The sequence below is a fragment of the Lissotriton helveticus genome, chromosome 11 (assembly GCF_964261635.1).
Source record: "Lissotriton helveticus chromosome 11, aLisHel1.1, whole genome shotgun sequence".
Classification (NCBI taxonomy): domain Eukaryota; kingdom Metazoa; phylum Chordata; class Amphibia; order Caudata; family Salamandridae; genus Lissotriton; species Lissotriton helveticus.
Window position 1 is genome coordinate 235,565,943 of NC_136072.1, and position 26,832 is coordinate 235,592,774.

The following is a 26,832-nucleotide window of genomic DNA, read 5'->3' on the forward strand; positions in this document are numbered from 1 at the left end:
AGGGCGCATTTACAGGCGGGAGGATATGCTTGGTTAAATTACGACGAGGAATTTCGGGCGAGGGTGAGCTTATTTATTGCTAAACCAAGGGGAGAAGTTGATCAAGAGTTGTGATTGGAATGGTTGTCAGGACATTCGTCTTCTAACACAATTCATACAGCAAGTGGGTTACCAATATCTTATCGCCCTTTTCACAGCGTCCCGCCACACTGGGGGCGGGTGGTTTTGGAAGAGGCCGTTGCCTACAACAGGAGCTTGTTGGGGTTTCAATAGAGGCTCCTGTGTGCGGCAATACTGTAAGTTCAAACATGAATGCGCACAATGTGGGGGTAGACATGCCATCTTTCAGTGCTTTCCTAACCACCAACTCGGAGACCATGGGAGGGGGCAGAGGGGGCGCGGAGCATTGCCACCACTTATTCCAAAGGGCTCCTACCCCAATTAAGTTGCAAGCGATGAGGACTTACCTGGAAATTTACACAGACAAGGAGGCGGCAGTTAAGTTGATTTGGGGTTTTCGGCTGGGCTTTCGAATTGGATATCAAGGTCCTAGGCTATTGCGCTGGGTGGATAACCTCAAATCGGCGAAGGAATTGCCTGCGGTGGTGCGGACTAAGTTGCAAAAGGAGTTCGACTTAGGTAGAATATTTGGACCTTTTTCACACTGCCCCTTGCCAAATTTGATGGTGTCACCTCTTGGTGTTATTCCAAAGAAGGCCCAAGGTGAGTTTAGGCTTATTCATCATTTGTCTTGGCCGGAAGGACAGTCAGTGAATGACTTTATATCGTCGAATGATTCGGCGGTATCATACTCGTCAGTTGACGATGCTTTACGGATGGTTTGTCAGGCTGGGACAGGAGCAAACCTTGCGAAATGTGATATTCAGGCAGCTTTTCGTCTTTGGCCCATACATCCCATGGATTTTGAATTACTGGGTATGTATTTTGAAGGAGCATACTATGTGGACCGAGTGTTACCCATGGGTTGTGCTATTTCTTGCTCGCTATTTGAGACATTTAGCAAATTCTTGGAGTGGTGTGTCATTCAGGCGCTCCGGACATGCGGCAGTTTGTCATTATTTAGATGATTTTTTGTTTGTTGGAAAAGCTGGTACGGAACAATGTTCCAAGGTTTTGAAATGTTTTCAGGATATGGCAAATGAGTTTGGAGTGCCATTGGCGAAGGACAAGATGGAAGGGCCGACAACAACATTGGTCTTTCTGGGTATTGAGATCGACACCACAGCAATGGTGGCTCGATTGCCGTTGGCAAAAGTAAAAGAGATCAGGTTTTTTCTACAAGAAGTGATTGGTGCCAGGAAAGTGCAATTGAGGCAGGTTCAGAGGCTACTGGGTTACTTGACGTTTGCATGCAGAGTGGTAAGAGCAGGTCGGACCTTTTGCAGGCGCTTGGGTTTCGCAATGGCGGGGGCGGTATTGCCACACCATCACATACGTTTGACAAACAAGATCAAGGAAGATTTGCTTATTTGGTTGAGATTTTTGGAAGAGTTCAATGGAGTGTCTGTCAATTTTGTGGCTGAAGACACGGTATGGCAAGTACAAATTTTCTCAGATGCTTCTGGAGCCATGGGTTTTGGTTTGTTTTGGGAAGGAAGGTGGTGTGCGGAGCTGTGGCCGCCACATTGGTTAGAACAAGGTCGTAGCATCGCGTTGTTAGAATTCTTCCCACTTTTGGTTGCACTACAGGTTTGGGGCGAGGAATTCAAGGACCGTTGCGTGTTGTTTCATATAGATAACATGGCAGTGGTGAGTCTGGTCAATGGGCAACGGGCAAAAGATGTGCGGGTGCTACAGTTGTTGAGGGCGTTCATGTTGTGTGTCCTTCAATTGAATATTGTTTTTAAGGCACAACACATCCCTGGGGTGAACAACTCAATTGCCGACGCTTTATCTCGTTGTCAGTGGCAGAGGTTTCGGGAGTTGACACCCGGAGCAGACAGACACAAGACATCGATCCCTTCGAGCATGTGGGACCTGGGGAACTGAGGATTGCAGAGCTGATTGAGCAGTCGGTAGCAGGCTCCACGAGACGCAGTTACCAGCTGGCATGGTCTGGCTTTCTAAGCTATGCTTCTCAGCGCGGCATGGACGGTACTGCGGTGCAAAATGAACAGTTGATGTTGGAGTTTGTGTTATATTTGATGGATAAGGATTTGTCCCATTCAACGATTTCAGGCAAGTTAGCGGGTATCTCTTTTTACAGTCAATTGTTGTTGGGGCAGCAAGTTCGGATAGGCTTTCATTTGAAACAAATGTTGAAAGGCTTTGGTAGAACCACGTGGCATGCTAAACAGTTGAGAGATCCCATTACCTTTAATTTGCTACAAAAATTGTTAGGTGTTCTGCCCGTTTGTTGTTATAATGAATGGGAATTGTTGCGTTTTAAGTTGTGTATGGTAACCCTGGGCGGGCGGCTACGTTCCGTGCACGGAGTGTGCGTAGTGCCGGCTTCTACGCATTTTGCGTAGCAGGCGTAGAATCCGGCACTATGCACGCTCCGCAGACGGAGCGTAGCTGGCCGCCACCCGCCTCCCTCCCGCCCTCCCTAAATACTTTAAATTAAAAGTGTAAAAGAATTAAAAGGCACTTACCTTGCCCGCCGCTGCCCGCCGCGTCCCCGGGGCTCGCTATCTTCATGGCTTCCGTCTTGTGTATCTAATGCGCATGCGCGAGCGGCCGCGCATGCGCATTTCTCACGAGAAATGCGCATGCGCGGTCGCCCGCGCATGCGCATTAGATACACAAGACGGAAGCCATGAAGATAGCGAGCCCCGGGGACGCGGAGGGCAGCGGCGGGCAAGGTAAGTGCCTTTTAATTCTTTTACACTTTTAATTTAAAGTATTTAGGGAGGGCGGGAGGGAGGCCTGCGGTGCGTAGTGGGGCTACGCGGAGTGCGGAGGTGGGCGTAGTTTCTCGCCCACTTCACGTAGCTCCACGAAGCCCCACTACGCCCACTACGCCCAGGGTTAGTGTATGGTATGGTTGTTCTTTGGAGCTTTTCGTATATCGGAGTTACTTGGGTTGCGTCATCAGGTGGGGATCCAAACATCGGATATTCAGGTCCTGGGAAGTGGGATTTTGCAGATTAAGTTGAAGCAGTCAAAGACAGACCAACAGGGGATTGGGATGTTGGTGAGACTGGGCAGGAGTGGGGTGAAAGGTTGTTGCCCTGTGGAGGAGTGGGAAGCATTTGTTCAGTCTGCAGTTTTTAGAGAAGCAACAATATTTTGCCATAAGAATAAAGTCCAGTTGACCTGCTTCCAATTTTTGGCGGTTTTGAGAAAAACTTTGGCATTGGTGGGGGAAAAACCGACAAGTTTTGGGACGCACTCTTTTAGAATAGGTGCAGCTACGGAAGCTGCTAGGTTGGGTTGGGGGAAGGAAAAATTGCAGCAAATTGGGAGATGGAAATCTAATTGTTGCTATAGATATGTCAGACTATAATATAAAAAAAAAAGAAAAACCTTTTCTCTGTGTATAGTATTAATGTTAGTTTTTGTTATCACAGGTCGAGTTGCGGATTTCCCTCGCAAAAAGAGGACTTGGATTGTTGGTCACTCAATAGTAAAATGGGCTGCAAATTTTGCGGAACAGCAGCTTTGTGGGCGAGGTCTAGGTTTGTATAGCAATGACCATGAGGTAATCAGGAAAGGGGCTGGTGGGATGAAATGGAAGGAGTTATTTCCTTCACTATCCAAGCTGGCTGCGGCTTGGGGTATTCCAGATTTGTTAGTATTGCACCTGGGCGAAAACGATCTGGTGGACTTGTCCGGATTAGCGCTCATTAAACAAATGAAACTGGATTTAGCGGTAATCAAAGACAAATGGGTGGGCACTCAGGTAGTTTGGACTGAATTTTTGTACAGAAGTCACTGGAGAGGTGCCAGGGTACATGCGGCTGTGGAACGAGCTCGCCGCAAAGTGAATAGAGCGTTAAAAACATTTTGTACAGCAATGGGCATCACGGTGCTAGCTCACGAGCATTTTAACAGCGAAATGCTGCATTTGTTGAGGGAGGATGGTGTACATCTCTCACAGATGGGTCAATCATATTATCTCATGGAGTTGCGAGATGCATTGGCTAACTTGTGGTGTGTGGATTTGTGGTGCTCACAGAAAGACATTTAACACAAAATTAAAAGGGGAAGTGACTTTGCTCGCATGAGGTCAACTGGCAGTTCAAATGAGCCACTTAGGTTGGGTCGAAGTTTTTTGGGTGGGGCAGGAAAACTCAGAAGGTTTTCCTGGGTGGCGTGTTTTAAGGGATAGGATAATCTAGAGCGGATTCATCCTTTCTCTAGGGGGAGGGTAGGTTGGAAAGAAAAGGAAAGATGGAAAATCATACTGATGGTTATGAAAACAAGTTATGGTTGGTTGTGAAGAATAAAGCATTGGGGAAAAGAAATGTATTTTATGGAAAAGGTTTTGGGAAAAATAATGCAAAGTATTGTGGGTAAAAGTTATTGTTGCGGGGTCTGTCTTTGGCTGTCCTGGTAATAAAGGTGACCTTTTATGCTAATATTCAGAGTTGTGTGAGAGTCCTTATTTGCGTGATGGGCCCCCAGGGGGACTGGGCAAAGCCGATGTCCCCCTGGGGTATTTCGCGCGAGGGACGACCTCACGCGACCTGATTGGGTGGCGGGAGAGTGGGAGGGGCCGAGTCCAAGCGCGGGGAGGGTGAGGGAGGGTTGACGTCACTCGGAGCGAGTGAGAGAGAGCGGTGGTGTCGCGTTTGACCCACCCACCCACCCTGGTTTTGAAAAGAAGCTGGGGAAGGTGTTTTTTGTTACAAGTCGTTGTCATGTGGTCATGTTGTCAAAAAAAAAAAAAAAATAAGAAATGTCACCTTAGGGCACTACAGGCAGGCTCTTTTGTCTATGTTGTTGGCGTGTTTTAAGGGATAGGATAATCTAGAGCGGATTCATCCTTTCTCTAGGGGGAGGGTTTGGGAGGGTAGGTTGGAAAGAAAAGGAAAGATGGAAAATCATACTGATGGTTATGAAAACAAGTTATGGTTGGTTGTGAAGAATAAAGCATTGGGGAAAAGAAATGTATTTTATGGAAAAGGTTTTGGGAAAAATAATGCAAAGTATTGTGGGTAAAAGTTATTGTTGCGGGGTCTGTCTTTGGCTGTCCTGGTAATAAAGGTGACCTTTTATGCTAATATTCAGAGTTGTGTGAGAGTCCTTATTTGCGCGATAGTGCTGTCAGATATTCCTCATTTGATGGCAACATTTTGGGGAATCAGTGAAATTATGTTGAAAACAGTTCGGTTTATACAAGTCTGCTGTCGTGCACACACTTGCTTTGTGATCTCACAGTCGAGTTGAGAAAATTCCACAGCTTTGGTGCTTGAACTTCTTGGGATCTGCCTTCATGGTTCTGCTTCTTGAAGGTCTGTTGAGTGGTTTGATGCAGTGTAGCTCCTCGGGGATTGCTTGGCTTGGTTGAAGTGAGGGGCAACATTTTGCTTGCATTCCAAACTTCTCTTCCAAAAGTCCAAAAAGGTCTGAGATTGACAGCATTTTCTGGTCAACCCAATACATTCACTTACCAACTTATAGTGGACGATCACTAGCTCCCAGGTCAGCACTATGCCTATGTACGCATTCAGGGGAGCACAGTAGAAACAGGACCAAGATTTCATAGAGTGTTTATTCCATTTTACAACCACACCAGCCCTAGAAGCGACACAAATGACAAGCACATCATTTAACAATACAGTAAAAGTGTGAAACAATTCCAAATTCTGTAGGTACAGCCCATCCAATTGTTGCAATACATCAAGGTAAACTTTGATGCATCATAGACAGCAGCGATTTACGCACAGTTTACTTTATTCAGTGCACAACATATCTCCATCTCTTTCTGGGTACACTTTGGAGGCACACAACATTTCACACATCGTGTGGCATGCTTTCATAGTTATAAATAGATGGATGCAACAGGAGTAAGAGGAGGCGGAGCCTCTGGCAGGTAGTTTGGGTGTAAAGTGTTGCTTCTCAAGTCGTATTTTCATCTTTGTTGGCTCATCTGTACTCATCGTACTGTTTTTTTGCGTAGTGTTTTGAAAGGTTGGCTCAGAAGAGAAGTTGAGAAAGACTTCCTAAATAGACTTGAGAAAAATAACTTGAGAGGAGTCCCACAGTGCACAGCCAGTGTTTCACGACTCCATGACTTTTAATCATGAATGGACACACTGATCGCACTAATGCCACAGTTGTGTTGATTTTAATTTGTGTTTCTTTTAATTCATTACAGAAAACTTGAAACGTGTGTAGAACTTCCAAATTAATCCACATTTTCGACACAATTGATCCATATCATTACAATTCATATCTCGTTCCATTCCACAGTAAATTGAGTATTAATGCCCTTTAACCCTCACCCCAAAGTGGCCTAGCTAATTCATTGGGGATTGCAGTGAAAGAAGTCAGGACCTGTACATTTCAAACATTTCTATATCCACTGATTTCTAGTAAGTCTCTACCTATGCCTGTACAATATCAGTATTCCAAGTTACTAGTCACATTTATATCATGTTAATGACATAACAATATTTCATTTTAAAGTTTAAAGCAAATCATTATTTATCCTTTGCATTAGTGTACTTGCCCAAACGTTTATCTGTATTATTCTGGTTGACTGTCAGTGAAGTTCATATTCCTTCTGTCCTGCATTATTATCTACTGGCAACAACCTTGTTCCTTCATCACATTCTTAGGAAATCCATCATCTGCTTCCTTTCTACTTTTTCTGTGATTGGGTAACAGTATTCCTGATTGGACTACACAGGGTCTACACAATTTTACAAAGTCATCTTGATGTTTAGAGTTCAGCCTTTATGTAGATTGGTTTTCGCGAAATTCAAATACTGGAAACATTTCACATGGAAAATCAAAAAATGTTTCTGATTGTAATTGGGACGCTTGCTCCATCTCCATATGGCGATCTGTTGTTTCATCCCAAGTACCATATGTATCAATTTGAGAGTTGTCTTACTGTTCAATACTTATTTCTGCATGGGGAAATAGATTGTTGAAGAATCATCAAAACATTGCTTTAGCAGACAGACATGGTTTGATTACGCTTTAATATTTACTCTTTCTCTAAACATAAATATTAGCTTGATAGTTTTGTAAAAACATGATTTTTATAATTTCGAAATAATAACACAACTTGAAGCTGAGAAATGTAGATGGAAGAAGATTTGTCACAGCATTCCACTGTAGGGAAGTAAGAGAGTAAGACAGAATGTTGGTTAGTTCCATGCCAGGAGCATCAGTATAAAAAAATGTATGTGCTCTGCTGGGGTACCAGAGATAGCGGGTCAATGTAACACAATATGTGAGAATGACCTGTGCTGTGATTGTCCAGTCTTGTTCATGAAGGGCCAGATCCATACCACAATTCCTTGAAATCCACATAAGGTTATTTACATAGGATGAAAATGAATTTACTTCGTCTGTGGTTATCCTGAAAACTTGGCATGGCTTTCGGCCTGTATTGACCTTTTTGGATACCCTTAACCTATGCAATAATGTATTAAATGGCAATGTTCATCGATATACATCTTTGGAGTTCTATAAGCAGATCTGAATGTCAGAGCTCAGGGACATTCAGCAGCATGCAGGAGGATATGGTTGCAGAAGGGATAGAGTTTTCGGTGCACAGACATAATATCGACTCCAAAATATCGTTTGGACAGAATATCGAGTTTTAAATATCGTTTGGACAAAATATCGACAGGACAGAATATCGACAGCCAAAATATCGTTTTTAAGGTAAGTGAAGTAATATCGACTGTAAATAATATAGAAAGTGAAAATATCCAAGTATATAATCTAGATAGTAAAAAATATCGTTTTTTAAATAATATTTAATTATTTATAGTGTTTTTATGTTATAATATGTGTGAAAAGTGTCATTTTATGTTATAATTATTTTTAATTAATGATTTTTTTTAAATTATTGTGTAATTTTATTCTGTAGCGGGTTGTGGGTTTATAGGGGAATAGGGTGGGAAGTAATTTATTTATAATTAATTAAATATATAAATTTATTAATTGGTAGTAATAATTAATTAATTGGTAATTAAATAATATATGTTAATTATTTAAAATTTATTTGGTGATTAATTTAATTTAATTTATTAATTGCTAATTATGTAAATTAAAATAATGTATTTCCTGTAGCGGGTTGTGGGTTTATAGGGGAATAGGGTGGGAAGTAATTTAATTATAATTAATTAAATATGTAAATGTATTAATTGGTAGTAATATTTAATTAATTGTTAATTAAAAAATATTTGTTAATTAATTAAAATGTAATTGGTAATTAATTTAATTTAATTGATTAATTGCTAATTATGTTAAATTAAAGGGGTATTTTTAGGGTTCAGGGTCAGTTTTTAGTTTTTGGGTAAAGGGGTATTTTTAGGGTATTTTTAGGGTTCAGGGTCAGTTTTTAGTTTTTGGGTAAAGGGGTATTTTTAGGGTTCAGGGTCAGTTTTGGGTTTTTGGGTAAGTAAAGGGGTATTTTTAGGGTTCAGGGTCAGTTTTTAGTTTTTGGGTAAAGGGGTATTTTTAGGGTTCAGGGTCAGTTGGGTTCAGGGTCAGTTTTTAGTTTTTGGGTAAAGGGGTATTTGTAGGGTTCAGGGTCAGTTTTGGGTTTTTGGGTAAAGGGTTTTTTTAGGGTTCAGGGTCAGTTTTGGGTTTTTGGGGTACAGGGGTACAGTGTAAAAATAAAGTAAAATTAAATTTACATTAATTTAATTTAATGAAATGAAATTAAATTAAATTATATTAAAATAATTTTAAATAATTTAAATTAAAAAAATTATTATATACTTACCAATACTTACGTTGTAATGGTAGTGCGTTGTAAAAGTTGCGTTGTAACGTCATATATCCACCGTGGCACTCTTTGCAGTGGGAATAGTAATTTTAACCCCTACGCTATCCAACGCTTTCCCTACTGTTGCACCCACTGGAGTAATTTTTACTCTTTTGTATTTGTACGTTAATAATATTGGCTATTATTTAATTAAATTTTGTTACTATATATATATGTTTTAAGAAATATGATTAACAAAATATTATTTTTTTACTTTCATTAATTATTTAATTATTAAAAGTTATTTTAAGTATTGTTAATTATATTGTAGTAATTAATTTTTTATATTAATGTAATTAAACATTGTTTTTATTAAAGTCGATATTTTTTACAACTATATTTTTGTAAACGATATTTTGTACTCGATATTTTTGTACTTACCTGTTTGTACATACAAACTCGATATTTTGGCTGTAGATATTTTTTCCTTGATATTTTGGGTAGTCGATATTTTGGCAGTCGATATTATTTCAGTGATCCAGAGTTTTCGTTCATCACACATTGAAAGCGCCTTGATGGTGATGATATCAGAACAGCGATGGTTTAAGAGGAAGGCACAAATTGGGACACAGAAATATTGAGATAGTTAAAGGTAAATCATCCATAACAATCTACACTTTTTTGACACATTTAGCTCCATGGATAACAGTGGAACAACTGAATCATTACACACTGTAAACTGAAAACAATACTCATGTAGTTGCATCGACAATCGCCTACTTCAACCTGGCAACTGATGAAAGACTTTGCACTTCCTGAAAATTACCAACTACGTACGGCATCTGCTATGATTAAGAGAATCAAGGGGAAAGGTGTTACCATACCTTCCAGGTGTTCACCTAAATACTGGCTGCCTATTGTGTCTTCTAGTGATGCAGGGTGCAAAAATCACACGGTGTCCTATGGTGATGTTATATGCTAACATCAAATAAACAAGTAAGCAAAGAGTGAACACAGTAAGATGACTCCTCAAAGCCATTTATTTATGTAAGACAAATGTAAAAGAGCAAATAGGTGTATTTAAGGATATTTGGAAGTGTGAACATGCTCACATAAATCCCTTCACTCATGCCATGTGTTACACCAAAGTGTGAATATTGTGTGAGTAAATACCTCTCAAAAGGAGGTGGGTATCTTGGGTCAGGGTTTCACTGTTAAGCTTGGGAACTTCCACAAATTTCAGATTCTGTGGTTATTCTCAAACTTGTCTGATATCGCATTACACCCTGAAAATGGTCAGAAATTCATGCTTGCAATGGCCAGGAGTAAATCACTTTCCAGGTAGGAGGAGTAAGGCAAGAACCTTACGCTGGTGTTGGTGTATCAGAACAGACAGTGAGAGGCATATTTACTAAGATGTCATGAAGCACAGCACAGAACGTCTACCAGTATTAGTAAATTTGGGAATGCTTTAGAATCCATGGGTGGATGAGAGGGAACACCCATGCTCCACCCGTAGAATACCTACCCAGGCCAGAGTAAGGCAATACAGGATTTGCGCTGCATTGCATTGCTCTGAATTTACCAGCCATTCAGGGTCCCGCAAGGTGACCTTGCCTGACTTGATAACTCCTACTTACGTTTTGTGTCGCCCTGCATGCCATAAGAAAAGAGCTTCTCTGCCACCAGAGTACTAAGGAATTTGTGCAATAAAAAGTGAGGCCCAGACCCCAGACTTTTAGATTACTTCTGGAATTCAAGAAGAACCTTTGCCAAGGAGAGGAGCTGGAGAAACTGAAGGAGAAGTGTTGCCCCTTTGCTGTGTGATGTTTGGGGGTTAGCCTGCAGTGCCTGTTTCCACCAAAGAGAGGATATAAACTTTGCTGTTTGTTGTGTTTCCTGCTTGAGGAAGATCTCCAAGGGCTTGAAGTAGAGCTTGTCTGCTATTTTGAAGTTTCAGGGATACAAACACTTCACCACCAGCTCCCCTGAACTTCCTGGCTGGGAGTTCTACCCTGACAAGAGCTGCCTGTGACTGTGTTGGTCCTCTGGAGGTTGTTCATGCTGTTGGGAGCTGGGAAAGTAATGCAACTAGGAGAAGCGGGAAGCATCTGCACCTGTTCCTGACACATTGCCGAAGAAGCCGATACAGCACCTGCCTGCGGCTGGAGAAATCACTGCATGCCGAATCCTGTGCACCGATCTCCGAAGTCTGAGATCACTGCACCAATTCCAACGCAGGCCCTGCTGTATGGCTGCAAGAACCAACGCATCGTGGGACCCCAGGTTGAGAAACCAATGCAGCACTGTAACCGCATTGAGAACTGCAGCATTCCCGATCGGGCAGCAAGTCTTGGAGAATGCCGGGGCCGCATTAAGAAACCAATGCATCACCTCCCGGCACAGTAAGAAACCGATGCATCACCTCCCCTTTAGTAAGGAACCAACGCATCACCTCCCCTGTGTGGCAGTAAGGAACCGACGCATCACCTCCCCTGGAGTAAGGAACCGACGCATCACATTCCCTGCGCATAAGGAACCAACGCATCATCGTCCCTTCAGCTGTTTTTGTTTGTGACTGTGACGCATCTAAGGTACTTTGTGTTGAAAGTGTCACAACTATAGTTTCCCATGGACAGTACTGTTTCTACCTTTTAAAAGTCATATTGATTACTGTATTGTGGAGTTTTTGTGGTTTTGGTCTTGTTTGGTTTAGATAAAGATTACATATTTTTCTGAACTGGTGTGGTGTCCCTTTGTAGTGTTTTTACTGTATTACTGTATGTGTACACAAATGCCTTACACACTGCCTCTGAGATAAGCTCGTGCCAAGCTACCAAGGGGGTGATCAGGGGTTATTTTAGAAGTGTATCCCCCTTACCCTGACTAGGAAGAAGACAAAGGTGCAAACCATTGCCAACTAGAGACACCCATTTCTAACAGCTTCATTATATACATTATGTAAGGGCGGCAGGAGGCACTTTCTAAACTTCTGGTATTACTCGATGGGGAACTCATCGGGCCCAATTGTCTTGCATGCTTGTATGCCTGAGAGGGCTTTATTTAGCTCCTCTGTTGAAAGGGGTTATTCTAGGTCTCCTCTGTCCAAGTTGGACAATTGCTTTAGAGGCAATTCCCCAATTAGGGGAGATGAAAACTCCCTCTGGGGGGTCGTTCACGTCTAGCATTTATTATTGCAAAATAATCCACAAGAGCATTGTCAATTTCCTGGGCCTCCTTGGCTCCCTCACCATCGGCATGAGCACAATTAGAATGACCCACTTTGTTCACCATGTGTACTAAGCCAGAACATCATTTTACTGGACTTATCTTCCCAATTCATATACTCTGTTCTGTGAGGTGTTCCAGCATTTATGTGCCTCGCTAAAGCAAAGCTGTTTCAGTGAAGCTCAGGCAATTGTGAGCTGGTGCCCCTCCTTCTTGTCTCTGCCACCTCTCTGCTCCAGGTGTATTATACAGGCTTCAAGGTCTACTATTTGCTGATTCCCAATCTTTTTCCCTAAAAGGGAACTGTTCCACTGCCAGAAAGCATGCCTTACCTGCTCACCTAATGAAGCCTTGGAAATCAAGGGATCACTTGTTCAAGTGTAAAATAGATTTAAATTCGAGAGATACACAAGATGCCAGGCCCCAAGCCGCCAGATCAGCCTATGCTCAGGACTAGGACTTCTAATATGTACCACTGGTGAAAGGTCCAATATCCCTCTAGACAGCACATATGCTCCCATTGTAAGGGGCACGTCTGTAGCTGGTAGCAGCAGGAGATCTATAAGCGAATGCCTTTAGTGAGAAGCTGATGTATGTGTGAACTCAGTTTCACATAGGTGCCAAATTCTCCAGGCATCACAGAGTCCCAAGCTCGATGGCCATATTGGAAGTCTTGAATCTGTTTATGGACTGGTTTGAGTTGCCTTTGAGCAGTCCCTGTGTGGGTCCAATATGATGTTGAAGTCTTCCCCTGCAATGAAGCGCCCATTTGAGAGTCTTAGAAGTGTGGCCTTGAGTGCGTCTAGCATTTCTCCTATCAGTTTTGGGGTGACATATACACTCAGCAGGTTATAGGTCTGCCAAACCATCACGCCCTTCACTATCACAGACCTGCACTATCACAGACCTGGGTCTATACAGGACATTATTAGTAGGACTCACCTGTGCAAAAGGATGGCCACCCCCCTGGATCCTCGGACAAGCCATATCTAGCTAAGAAAGGGCAGTTAGTGTCCATTAAGTGGGCCTTCTGCAACATGAGTACATACAATTCTTCTCTTTTTGCCCAACCAGGGACTGTTCCATGTTTAATGCGGTCAAATAACCCATTGATATTCTACGTCATGACCTTGGACCCATGCATTGGTTGGGAATTGCCTTAAATCTAACCTGTGTGATGACCCTGTCTCCCCGTTGCCCCGCTTTGCTGTACTAGTCTGTACCCTGAATATTGCACGTGCCGGCTTGCTAACTGCAGCCAACAGGGCCAGAACTTCCCCTCTAGCTACCCCAACTCCCCCACTCCATACTTCCAACCCGAAGCACATTTTGTCTCAAACAAACATAACTCCCCACAAAATGTTTCCATTAAGGTTTCCAACATGCACGCACCCCTGTACTGCCACTGGTGCATCAGGATCTAGTGTTACTGGCAGAATAAGTGCAAGATGAGTTTACTCATCCAGACGGGTTGCACAGGTTCCAGACCTGTGTCGCTGGTTTAGTCGTGGGCCTCCGGGGTCTGGCCCGGAGTGGTCAGTCTCCCTTCTTCGTCTCATTTCCGCATCACTTGTCCACATCGCTTGGCAGGTCATTGCAGTCTCTAGCCACCCGCAGGATCGCATCCCTATCCCGATAGTTCAGGACCTTCACAATTGTGGGGGGTGGAGGGGCACCATGTGGCAGTCACATTGCCAGTCGCAAAGAGCTTGTTTTAGAAAAAACAAGTCAGATAATTTCTCTTTCGGGGTCCATGACAGGAATCACTTCTCTAGAAACATTTCTGGAGAGGCACCCTCCACTCCCTCCAGATATTCTCTCTAGGATACGCAATGCAGAGGTAAGGCGGGTTACCACCGTCTTTAATGATGTCACTGTGTCTTACAGGTCTGAAGAACAACCCTCCGCTCTTGATACTCTTTTGGCAGTGTTTTGCAGATATGCTGCAAAAGTGCAACTTCAGCCCTAACTTTTCCAATTTTAGCCCCAGGGCCGAAAATGAAGCTTGTATAGTTTGTAGGATTTCTACGGCTTCTGAAGACCCAGTGCACTTCGTTGATGTCTCCTCCTCTACAACTGACTTACCTGATGTCATAGGTGGGGCTGTAAATTTGTCTATTTTTGTCTGACCCTTATTGGGAACCTGCCTTTCCCATATCAGTGGAAGTTTAAGGACTGGGATCCAGTCATCTGACCAGAACACCACCTCTTTGCCCTCTTTCCTATGCCCTCTTTTGATGTTCAGTGGGCAGCACTCCAATCTCTTCTCACTACTCTGCCCTGGGTATCTTCTGCGGGCGTGGGCCCCGTGGGCCGTCGTGGCCTATTCTCACACGCTCTTTCAAGCCGGGAGCTCACAAGGGTGTGTTCACTATCTTGGCCCTCCAGGTCACACCCACCTGACCCGGATCATATTCAATATGATTCATATACTGGCATTGTTCCCCTAAATAAATTATTGGTCATGAATTCATTTTATCCGTCCCTGTGATGGAAAGGCTGCATAGCGCACTTTGCATTTTCTTTGTTATGTAGTTTTTACATCAGGTCTAGGAAATATTTTTTTTAACTGGTATAGCTCAAACAAATCTTAGGAATTGGAGGCTGCACTAGCTTTCTGATCAAAGCTTGATTTGATGGAAAATTGTGTTCCTATTATTGGTTATACTAGCGACGCCTCACGTAAACGAAAGCATCCGGGAGGCAAGCTCCATGCCTGAGCAAGCACCCATTGATTGGATGTTTATGCCATGTTTTTATCCTGTCTGATTTCTGCCTCTGTACTGAGTGGTTTGGGGGTTTATTTGGGTACACATTGATGTGCTTTGGAGGGGCTCCTTCTTGTATGATCTGCTTGAGTGATAGGTTATCTATGAAATTTGTATATTGTATTGCCTTTTTAAATTTGTATTCATGAATTTGTTAGTATGATGATGTACCTTATGGGTTCTGCTTTGAATTCCGAAAAATGTTTTCATGATTGACTGATTGATTGACACAGGTGTAATAACTTCCATTATATTTTTTTTCAAAATTTCTAGTATGGAGCTGCAGGAAAATAACATTGGCATTTATAAGTACTGAAAGCTATAATGGAATGGCCATCATACTCCATTGAGCAAGTTCATGTAAAATAGATATTAGAGTCTGGGGTGAGATGAAACTGAACATATTAGACTATTGACCTGATATCTTGGAATTTGGGCACCAATGATGCCTGAGCATAGTTTTGAGACCACGGGCAAAAGAGCAGAGTTTTGTGGTATTTGAGGATGATAGGGACACGCAGAGAAGGAGGACACGTTGCAATGTCATGTCTAAGTGTGATATGTGATACAAGTGAAAGAGGGTGTGATACCAGTAAACCGAAAAATTAAGATGTGTCCTATTAAGTGACAGGGAGGAACTGGCTGAGGTGCTAGAAAGCATTCACAAATAAAGTATTACTGAGCCTGTGAAGTCTTCTATTTGGTTGTCTCCTATTGTGGTTGCACATAAAGGCAAAAAACAACTGGGTATGTGCAGTGACCTGGGAAGTGTAAACCAATCAATTTAGGTTGATGGACATCCTTTGCCAAGGACTGATGACATAGCTAGCACACTGAACAAATCGTGCTGTTTTAAAAATGTTTTTTCAGGTTCACTCTTTGACAAGTGGGCTTGGCTTTAGATTCCAGGCTCTTACCCGCCTCTGTAATACCTGAGGATTTTTCTAATTCAAGAGGGTGTCAGGAAGTTGGGGATGGTATCAGCTGTCTTTCCAAGTGGAATGCATGTTGAAACAGTCAGGTTTAGCTCTAGTAGTTCAGAATGATTCTTTGGTATAAGGGGATAGCCAGACAGACCACAGCAGGAGACTGAATGTTGGGTCTGGTGAAGCTGGAGAAGAGAGGTTTGAAAAGTAGAAAGGACAAATAAACACTGAGCAAGTTGCAATTAAAGATTTGGGATATATATTTGAGGAAGTTATTAAACCAAGACCACAGCTGTTGAGAAGAGCTTGAATCAAAGACGCGGTAAGAGTTACTGTAATGGAAATGTGTTAGTTCCATGATAGATTGTGAAAATTGTGCTGAAATTACTGAGCCGAACAGATTTGCTAGGAAGGGGTATTATAATTAAAAAGGGAGACATCAAACCAGTTTGATTCAAACGTCTCTTTTGCATCTCTATATTTCAGCATGTGTAGTATTATGCTACATTTGATGCTGGGAAGTATGGACTTGTGTGATGTGTTTCCAAATGCAGAACTTTGGTGAGTACCTGATAGCATTTGCTTCCTGGGTATAAAGGCAGCAAGAAGACTAGTGTCATGTGTATCTTAGACACTAAAGGGTTGATTCTGATCTCGTTACGAAGGGCTCTGAATCGGATTTGGCTTTGCCTATAGTGATCTGGAGCCCTTGTTTCCGACTCTTTCCCAATTCCGAACGACCAAGTATGATGCCTGGAAACTGTTAGCGCTGACTGAATCGGTTCCGAAAGGCATCCGAAGAGATAGAGCCTTTCCGGAGCTGATTTGTACAGCTCTAAGGATTTGGTTTTCGTGCGAGCAAGTACGATGACCGATTAGGACAGCCTTTCTGATTAGTTTTGTCCGGAATGGAAAGGCAGCCGGAATCGCTCTTTGGGGGCCCTCTGAATCGGGCCATTGGGGGTACCCATGGGTCCACTGTCTCAGACCATGCACAGTGTGGCAGGCACCAAGGGGTGCCCACTACAGGGTGCCCAATTTTCCCCAACCACAACAATGGGAGCCTGTGTTCACGTTCGGAACACAGGCTCCCATTGAAGCCAATGGAAATCCGACCGAATCGTATCCGGATGCATACAAATGCATAGTACTCGTTCAGTCGGACTCTTCCGATCCGAGTTGTATAGAAAGCATTCCAGAACCGAGTAGTTTGGTATGCTTTCTGAACGAGATAGGAATTGACCACGTAGGCAGCAAGAACACCAGTTGGGTGATCAATAGACAAATGATATTGTGCACATGGGCTGTTGAAAAATGTAAATCCTATGTCATGGGTATATGCAGTTTTTTGTCCATAAAGAATATAAATTAATTTTGAGTATATATTTAATGGAACAAACCTGCACTTTTGTAGTCCATGGCCAGGTTGGCAAGACTCGCTACTGGCTACTAGCTCCTTGAGAATCATTCTGCTGTAAAGCACTGCTGCCCTGAGGAACAAGGTTATTTGTCAAAAGTTACATTACCAGAGAGTGCAGAAGTGAAAAGTGCAGACATGGCATAGGATTTAGAATGTTTAGTAACAAGTGTTGAATTAAGGGAAGATTACTGTGTCTCAGAAGGTGAACAAAGGCTTTGACTGGTTGATTGATGGAAAGACATTTGATTTGTGCCCTAAAAGCTTATGGGAAGGTGTCATTGGATTTATACGAGGAAGAGGAATTGGTGTTCAAGCTAAACAAGTTAGTTCCACCTACAAATATGAGGCTAAAATCATTGGATCTGGCATACATGGATGATTTGACATAATGCTAAACAAAAGGCCATTATGTGAGATATTTTGGTAGATTTATTTGGATCGCGATTTTGAGAATAAAGTTGTAGAGTGTCATGTATGTATGTATACTTAAGTGAAAAAGATTTCAAGTGTGGTGTTCCCCTGAATTGCCAGGAACAATTTGGGAGACCTTTGGACAACTGCGTCAAGTTTGTGTCTTGTGAATTGAAAAGTTTTCTGAAGGACCCAGTATCAATCACAAACGATGTAGTTCATATTCTTTTTTTATGTCTTTATTTACATTTGCAGAAATACGCAAATAAGTCAGTGACCATGGAAAAACAATAGGCAGTGGACCACAAGCGGATGCCACACCCACACTGTTATCTACCAAAATGGTATATGCGAGCATCTATTTAGGCCTGTGTGTACTCCCTGTAGACACCCTCTGCCCAAAAAGATGAACATAATAATCAGAGGTGCACCACTTTTGCAATGTCTATGTTAATTCAAAGTATATCCAGAAAGCTGTTTTTTGGCACACACTTATGAAGCAACAATAAAGAGAAGATTTCTAATGACTTCTGGAATTTTGTGGATATACTTTGAATTAACATAGACATTGCAAAAGTGCTGCACGTCTGATTGTTATGTAATTCAGTGACCATGGTCTACGCCAGAATAACATAGGCCATGAGCAATATGGAGTTGCGTATTATGAAGAGGCACGGCCTACTGGGAATTCAAGACAAGCTAGACCTCCCATGAGATGCGTGTGGTCATAATAATGGAAAGGTAAATTTTACCAAGAATTTACAATGCAATGGTCTCGGCATTATTAAAGGTAGAGCTATTGGCATTGCTCATGACATTTATTTTTTAAATCATAAATAAATGGCATTGTCATTTACATTGCCAATAGCTTAATCGTTAAATAAATGGCATTGTCATTTACAATGCCAATAGCTTAATCGCTCCCAAATGCATGACCTATTGCATTTACACCCACATAGAGCCACCCACACAAAGCAACCCACACACACATACAGAGCCACCCGCACAGAGCCACCCACACAGAGCCACCCACACATTCACATAGAGCCAGCTACACAGAGCCACCCTCACCCAGACAGAGCTACCCACAAATAGAGCCACCTACAAAAAAAGCTACCCACACAGAGCCACACACACACACAGAGCCCCCCACACACACAGAGCCCCACACACACAGAGCCCCCCCACACACACAGAGCCCCCCCACACACACAGAGCCCCCCCACACACACACAGAGCCCCCCCCACACACAGAGCCCCCCCACACACAGAGCCCCCCACACACACAGAGCCCCCACCCACACAGAGCCCCACACACACACCCAGAGCCATACACACACCCAGAGCCACACACACACCCAGAGCCACACACACACACCCAGATCCACATACACACCCAGAGCCACATACACACCCAGAGCCACATACATACACACAGAGCCACATACACACAGAGACACACACACACACACACACACACACAGGAGAGCAAGCACAGCGAGGGGGCAGGAGAACCAGGGGGCAGGGGAGCAAGCACAGCCAGGGGGCAGGGGAGCAAGCACAGCCAGGGGGCAGGGGAGCAAGCACAGCCAAGGGGCAGGGGAGCAAGCACAGCCAGGGGGCAGGGGAGCAAGCACAGCCAGGGGGCAGGGAAGCAAGCACAGTGAGGGGGCAGGGAAGCAAGCACAGCCAGGGGGCAGGGGAGCAAGCACAGCGAGGGGGAAGGGGAGCAAGCACAGCCAGGGAAGCAAGCACAGCCAGGGGGCAGGGAAGCAAGCACATCCAGGGGGCAGGGAAGCAAGCACAGCCAGATGGCAGGGACGCAAGCACAGCCAGGGGGCAGGGAAGCAAGCTCAGCCAGGGGCCAGGGGAAGCAAGCACAGCCAGGGGCTACTTTATCCCATATATTATGCTATATTTTAGTATGTAATGTCATGTTATACAGGTTTAGATAGGGCACTTTCTTCCTTTGAAGATAGGACGTGGGTGACGTCTTTGCCACATACACTCCCAGAGCCACATACACACCCAGAGCCACACACACACCGAGAGCCACACACACACCCAGAGCCACACACACACACACACACAGGAGAGCAAGCACAGCGAGGGGGCAGGAGAGCAAGCACAGCCAGGGGACAGGAGAACCAGGGGGCAGGGTAGCAAGCACAGCCAGGGGGCAGGGGAGCAAGCACAGCCAGGGGGAACATCCTTTACAACGCAACTTTTACCCCGCACTACCATTACAACGCAACCATTACAACGCAAGTCATTACAACGACTTGCATTGGAGGGCGCTGTAGGATAGGCAATAGCTTAATTTTCTATCCAACACCTTTCCTACTATCCACGGGGACTGGAGTTGGAATAGAAAATTAAACTATTCCGCTATCCAGCGCCCCCCAACGCAAGACGTTGTAATGACTTGCGTTGTAAAAACTGCGTTGTAATGGCATGCGTGGTAAAAGCATGCGTTGTAATGTCATACAACCACAGCCAGGGGGCAGGGGAGCAAGCACAGCCAGGGGGCAGGGAAGCGAGCACAGCGAGGAGGCAGGGAAGCAAGCACAGCGAGGGGGCAGGAGAGCAAGCACAGTGAGGGGGCACGGGAGCAAGCACAGCGAGGGGGCAGGGGAGCAAGCACAGCCAGGGAAGCAAGCACAGCCAGGGGGCAGGGAAGCAAGCACAGCGAGGGGGTAGGGGAGCTAGCACAGCCAGGGGCTACTTTATCCCATATATTATGCTATAATTTAGCATGTTATGTCATGGTATGCAGGTTTATAAGGGCACTTTCTTCCTTTGAAGATAGGACGTAGGTGACGTATTTCACTGTAAAGGAACTTTAACACCAGATCTCAGATCTGTGATGCAGAAAATGGTGCTATTTATGGCGGGGCTAGGCTTTAGCCTCGTAGATATAGAAACGAATGGCGAAAACAAAGATGAAGTCAACAGGCGCGTCACACTCTTCCACTGGTCCGTGGGCTCGGTGTCCCGTGGGAGGCGGCAGGATGGATTTCCAAGAGGAAGCAGCTATTTTGGAAACTCGAGCGAGCTACCACCACTCAGAGCCTGCTGGTATGACCCACACCTCCAGGATTCCCAATCTGCATACAGCTCCTTGGTGTAACAGTAATCCCTGCTCCACCACACTGCAACGCGCCTTCAGCGATGTACAGCTCAAGATGCCTACAGTCACTAAGAGCTGTACGGAAAAGCGAATGGGTGCAAGTAGACCTTCTTTTACATCGCTGAAAGCCTGCACGTCCTGGGTGCTGTAAGGACTCTCTGGGTTTACTAACAGCAGGACGATTGCTAGAGGGTGCTACAACACAGCAGCTGTCAGCATGCACTTGACAGGCTTGGTATGCCGAGTATCTTACACTGTACAGATGCTTCGTGCAGGTTAGGTTTCAAATAATTTCCGCTGTTACGGGTACCCTTCCTATAACCTAGCATACGATAGGGAAAACAAATAAAACTTTTAGGTGTGCGACTTACACATATAAAATGAACATGGAAATATACCTCCACTTCACCATGGGTCACTCAAAAAGAAGAGGGCACCAAACAGCTATGCAATGCGTCACACAAACCAGCATTAAATATCTTCAAAAACTCTTGCAGCCTTCCTACCTGGAGCACTGTGACCACGGCTCTCAGACTGCCACAGGTAGAAACGAAACTCATAAATGCATGTACAACTTTAAATTTGTATTGGAATGCCCAGGAACTGCAGCAAATCTAGAGGGAACGGAATAGAAAGTGGAGAGTGGGTCTGTCACTTGAAGAACCGGGAGCTTCTCTCATGGCTAGTACATATAGCCAATTGACTTCAATAACAAAGACTTTCACCCCCCTCAAATAAACTGTCAAATAAGCATCAATATTGCCTGCCCTAGAGGCCTCAGAATCAAAGGTACATGAGGAAACAGGGGGAGCTAGGTATACCTAGTGACAACAGCAAGTGTAACAGATGTAATCAACCAACATCCCTGGAGCATGGCTTTGCTGATGCTCACGACGTTTTTTATCGAGGGTGGCACTCACCAGAGTTCTGGTCCCGGGGTCACGGCACGACGACGAGCCCCACGAAGGATGTGAGGAAGTATAAGAAGGTGTTGCCGCTGTCATCGTACTGGAACTGCTGCCCAGCCATGGCGGCTCCTCCAAGGTGAGGGGAGAAGGCAGGGGGGTGCGCGCACACTGACGCAGACCCGGCGCCGCGAGCCAACAACTGCCCCAACACACAGTAGAGGGGAGGAGCGGAGACGACGCTTGACACGCCTTTCTCACCTTCCGTCACAAACACCCGACGAATGAATAGGCTGCAGTCGCACCGAAGCAACCGGCTTGGCTTGTGCCTGCAGCGGTAGCCATACTAGAATAAGTCTTACGTCACTGTTTGGTTTCTTACTGTTGTCAAGCTGAGATAGGGTAACCCGAGTAAAAGACTGGTAAAAGTCTGGTTCCTTATCTTCACGGACTCGGGCGTTTAAGGCTTACTTTTCCAGCCCCTTGGCCCACTTCGTTATACCACGAGTCATATTCTTACACTCGCGGCAGGGGCAAGGGCCGGACGCGGTCGGGCAGAAATGGCTGCCGCAAAGCTCCGACATTCTCGGAATCGGAGGCGTGTTTTTTGTTGAGTGACGGATGACGTCACAGATAGAAAGACCATATACCATATATTTATTGGTTGAAAAAAAAATGAAAAAAATGACATTTGCAATGCCAATAGCTCTAACTTTCACAAAGACGAGACCATTACATTGTAAATGCTTGTTTTGCTTTGGCCTTGCTTTTTTGTGCTCATGTTCTAAGTGCATTTTCCCTCTTGAGCCCTTAGAAGTGCATCTGAAACCATGGTAGGTCTCTGCGTCCTTTAAGGATCTAGAACTGCAACAAGCTCCTTCTTGTATTTCAGTGATAAACACAGGATCATTCTTCACAACCCTCTTAGAGCTCCCACTGACCATTGTTTCTTTTATTTACAAAGGGGCTCCATACCTGTCTTTTCCTGTTGGGGAGCAGGTTTCAGTTGCCAATGTTAGCATTAGGATACCTTGCTAATGTCAAAGTCTTGGTCTATTAATGCAGTTCACTAATTCACTCATTCACACTCCATGCACTCGCATAAGTTAACCTAAAGAAGAAGATGAAAAGAATTGCACGCATGATTTGGATACTATCAGACAGCACGATATAGTGGTTTTTTTTTATATTTCTCATATTTACAACCTAAGGTACAGGGAGATAAATGTCTGCTCGCAGTCACTCGATTTCAGTCGTGTTCCAAAGGGGACATTAAAGCCCAGCTCTGCAGATTACGAAGCCACAACCAGCACATGTGAGTGAGGTAATAATAAAAGCTGTGCTTTGAACTGCGGGGTGTGGTGCAGGCCCCACTGCCCCTGAGGTACAGGGGGCCTCCAATCATTTAGGAGACCCCCAGACAGGCATGGGGCCCCATTCAGCTCAAGTCCAACTAGTATTTGGACTTACGCACCCTCCTTTTTATTATTCTGCAGAGGTGGGGTGGGGGGAGAGGATTGCGTTACGACACTGTAGTTAAGGGGTGTTACAATCAACCTACAGCCCTGTCTGAACAGACATCCTGCCCAATCTCCCTGTGAGGTAAGCCGAAGTCAAAATATGCACTGATGCTGCAGACAGACCAGGGGTTAGAGGCGCAGTGGTTACGTCATCTGCCACCAAATTTGCATGGAGGGGGGCAGCACCCCTGCCCAACAGGAGTGTTTAAGGAAGAGCTGGAGGGTCGCACCCAGAGACCTGCCTGCATCTGGGATCCGAGCGCTGCCGACGCGTCATCATGCCCTGGGCTCCGCTTGTCCTCGTGCTCAGCGCCCTCTGTGCTTGTAAGGCACTATGTATGACAATGAACTACAACAAGCAGCCAATATGACATAGATCCAGAGATCATTTTACAAAAAGGTGATAACCTGAGGGTCTTAATGAGCTAACTGGGATGTCTTTATTGTTGGTAGGTTCCTCGACACAGTTTGTGGTCACTCAGGCGCCATCAGCAGCGGTGCTGCCGGGGCAGAGTGTGACACTGACTTGCACTAAAAGCAGCATCAGCGGCGGCTATGCCTTTCACTGGCACCAGCAGAAACTGGGCGGGGCCCCGCGGTTTGTGTGGTACAGCTCACGAGGCCCCGGGGTCCCGGACCGGTTCAGCGGCTCCACCTCGGGCACCACCGGCACGTTAAGCATCAGCAATGCCCAGCCCGAGGATGAGGCCGTTTATTACTGCTGTGTGTGGGACAACACTGGTACACAGTATCACAGTGACACGGCCCTGTGAGGAACCGAGACATAAACCTATACATGTATTGCATTCTGGGTTTGATTTCCTTCCTCCACCTCTCGCTTTCATTTTCTCCCTCTCTCTCTCACTGCCACCCACCATGCAAACTCACACAGCGAACGCAAGCTCACGAAACCTGAACTGATTACTTAAACAAGGACGCAGATGTCAAAGCGGTGAGCCGGTTCAGGGGGTGGGGCACCTACATCGCTGTCACTGCCCCTTCTGTCTCCTAGCACCCGAACTCCGGCTGAGCACTAGAATGGTAACCTAGTTCACTAGTGACGGAACAAAGACGGTATCAATGGAAGGCAGACAGCCCGAATTCTGCGCATAGGCATAGCGACATTTCATACGGAGACGGCTCCGACGAGAAAGCTGCACTGGGGCCTCACGCGTGAGTTATATCAGTTGTTCATTTTGAATTAATACTTGAGTAAAGTGGATTACATTAAAATGGAATATGTTTAAAGTGTCATTATAAAGACGAGAACCAGGCGGGAGGCGCGAGGGCTGTAAAAAGAATCGAGTTAGTGCATGAAGCGGTGGACATAGAAGGAGGGAAAGAAATGAAACAAGAAAAACGGCACAAAAAAATGGAGGCCACAAGCATCCGCAAATTTCGGATTCGGGGGCGTGGCTAAAAAGTGGAAAGAACAGCATGAACACGCCCCCGAATCCGAAAGAGACGGAGCTTCTTTCGAGGGACGCCTCTCTCCTCCAATGGCTGGCCTCCGTTTAGGAAGCCAGCCAATGGAGGAGAGACGAGGAGAGAGGCTGGTTCAAGCCCCCTTACTGAAAGTCATAAAATCTCCGACGTCCGGCTGGCAAGCCAGCCGTCGGTCCGAGACCTAAAAAGGGGAAAAAGAAAACATCATAAACAACAAGGTAATGAAACAATGGCAGTTAACCATGGTTTTATGTTCAGAATTCAATCTCGCTAGGTTCAATGAAGCAATATGCATAGTTAACATAACTGAATGCCAGGAGACCAAGAAGAGATGTCCTTCATAGAGGGGCCCCATTACGGGTTGATAGGTGTACGTGTGCATACGAATGGTAGAAGGGTCAGGGTGAGATGTGCGATATTTGTGCTTAGTTCTAATATCCACATAGATATTGGATCATGTCCAAGGAAAGGAAAGGGGGACAGATGGGGTGGATCAGAATGTGGGGGGGGGGGTTGCATTACATTTGTAGACACAGAGATCGAGGTAGCAGGGAGAACAACTGGGTGTTCTGCGCTGATGACAAAATGCCACCAGACATTATAGACCAGCATCAGTATCAACATCCAGGAAGAGTGACCATACTGTAGATAACAGTAAACATCAGTTCTGGCTTATACTTTATATATGAGCCTCTTAATAGGGGTCTTTTTATACATCTCAGCTATCCAGTTATCATGAGTAGGGAGATGTGGCACGTGCCAATGATAAAGGATGCAGATCTTCGTTGACATGAACACTGTATCAAGGAAGCATCACTTGTGGACAATATAGCTGCCAAGTTTTCCAGGACCATGCATGATGTGCTGCTCCAGTCACTTTTTTATCTTTGAATTGTGGGACTTGTAGTCCTGTTTTATAATGCAAGTCAAGTCAAGTCAATCCACTTTATTCCAATAATTAAAATCATAAAAGTACATTGTACATTATTCCATATCCATAAAATGCCATGAATGAGTAAAAACAGTTAAATTCATATTTAAAATAGGTCGAATAGTTATACAATTGATAAACTAACACGTCTTTTTTGTTTGATACATACGGCAGCTACAAGAAAACTAGAAATGGCAAACATATCCAAAGGGTTTCTTAGCATTTGTAGGGGGAGCAAAGCAGGTCTAACTTGCAAAAAACCCTTGCTAATCAATATATGGATTAAAAACTTTGTATGAATTTCATTAAAAAGATCACAAAACATCATAAAGTGCGTAGTGTCTTGAAAGGAATGATTGTCACATTTACAGGGAGCTGCATCCTCTGGTTTAGACCATACAGGGATCTCACCCAGAGTGAAGTGGATCAAATTAAAACAGAACCTAGTCAATAGCCAGCGATGAAAGTCCCTCTTCACCAATTTCAGTTAGGGTTCAATAAGCAAGGTTGATTTGGTTAAAAAGTGAGCCCTAACTAAGGGCTTCTTCATCTCCTGTTCTTCCTGTTCCTTCATCAAGAAATTCATAAAATTCAATACAATTCACATCTTCCTTACAAATTCTGTCTGGTGATTTAAATAGTTCCGGTCGCCCCAATTTTAAAAGCATGTGCTTAACATAAGACACCCACTTAATTTTGCTAGCTTTCTCCAGTTTGACGCAGTCTCGGAGGATTTAATGATTCAGGGTCAATTCTGGGTTAAATCAAGTTTGAAGCCAGCACAATATCGGGGCGGTTCTTGTAATATCCAAGACATAGCCCTGTCCCAATTCTTGATGTACAGAGAAAATTGGGGTTTATTGGGGTACAGACAAAAGGCTACGCAGAAATTTATTTTCAACTTGCTGCAACCCCTCCTGCTGTTTAAAACCCCAAATTGAAGAACCATAGGAAGCAATGGTAAGGCACTTTGAGGAATATACCTTAAGAATAGCTTCCACCTGCCTGGCCCCCAGGTGCTTGGTAAACCCTAACAAGGATGATGTAGATCTTGAGGCTGCATTTAAAAAAAAAATTCAATTGGGGGGGCCCAAGAGCCTCTCTCATCAAATAGGACTCCAAGGTATGTAAATGAAGACACCCTAGTCCCTTCCACCCTATTACAATAAAAGGCCTTCGTTTTCCTGTAGCTTTTACCAGTAGCCATAATATGGGATTTCCCGGTGTTAATAATCAAGTCCAGTGACCTCATATAAGCACCAAATGCATCCAATAGCCTCTGTAGGC

At 44.4% G+C, this 26,832-nt stretch overlaps 1 protein-coding gene across 2 annotated transcripts in view; it reads right to left on the reverse strand.

Moving 5' to 3' along the window:
• Positions 1–6,240: 6,240 nt before the first annotated feature.
• Positions 6,241–26,832, reverse strand: part of LOC144792820 (ceruloplasmin-like) — a 477,616-nt gene continuing 457,024 nt past the window's right edge. The window contains exon 19 of one of the 2 annotated variants that reach the window (XM_078668018.1): positions 6,241–7,043. Coding sequence is in view for 1 of the 2 variants with exons in the window: in XM_078668019.1 (XP_078524145.1) it covers positions 7,038–7,043 (6 nt within the window). In the remaining variant the exon portion in view is untranslated. The remainder of the gene's footprint in view (positions 7,044–26,832) is intronic. The other variant, XM_078668019.1, reaches the window with a different exon arrangement.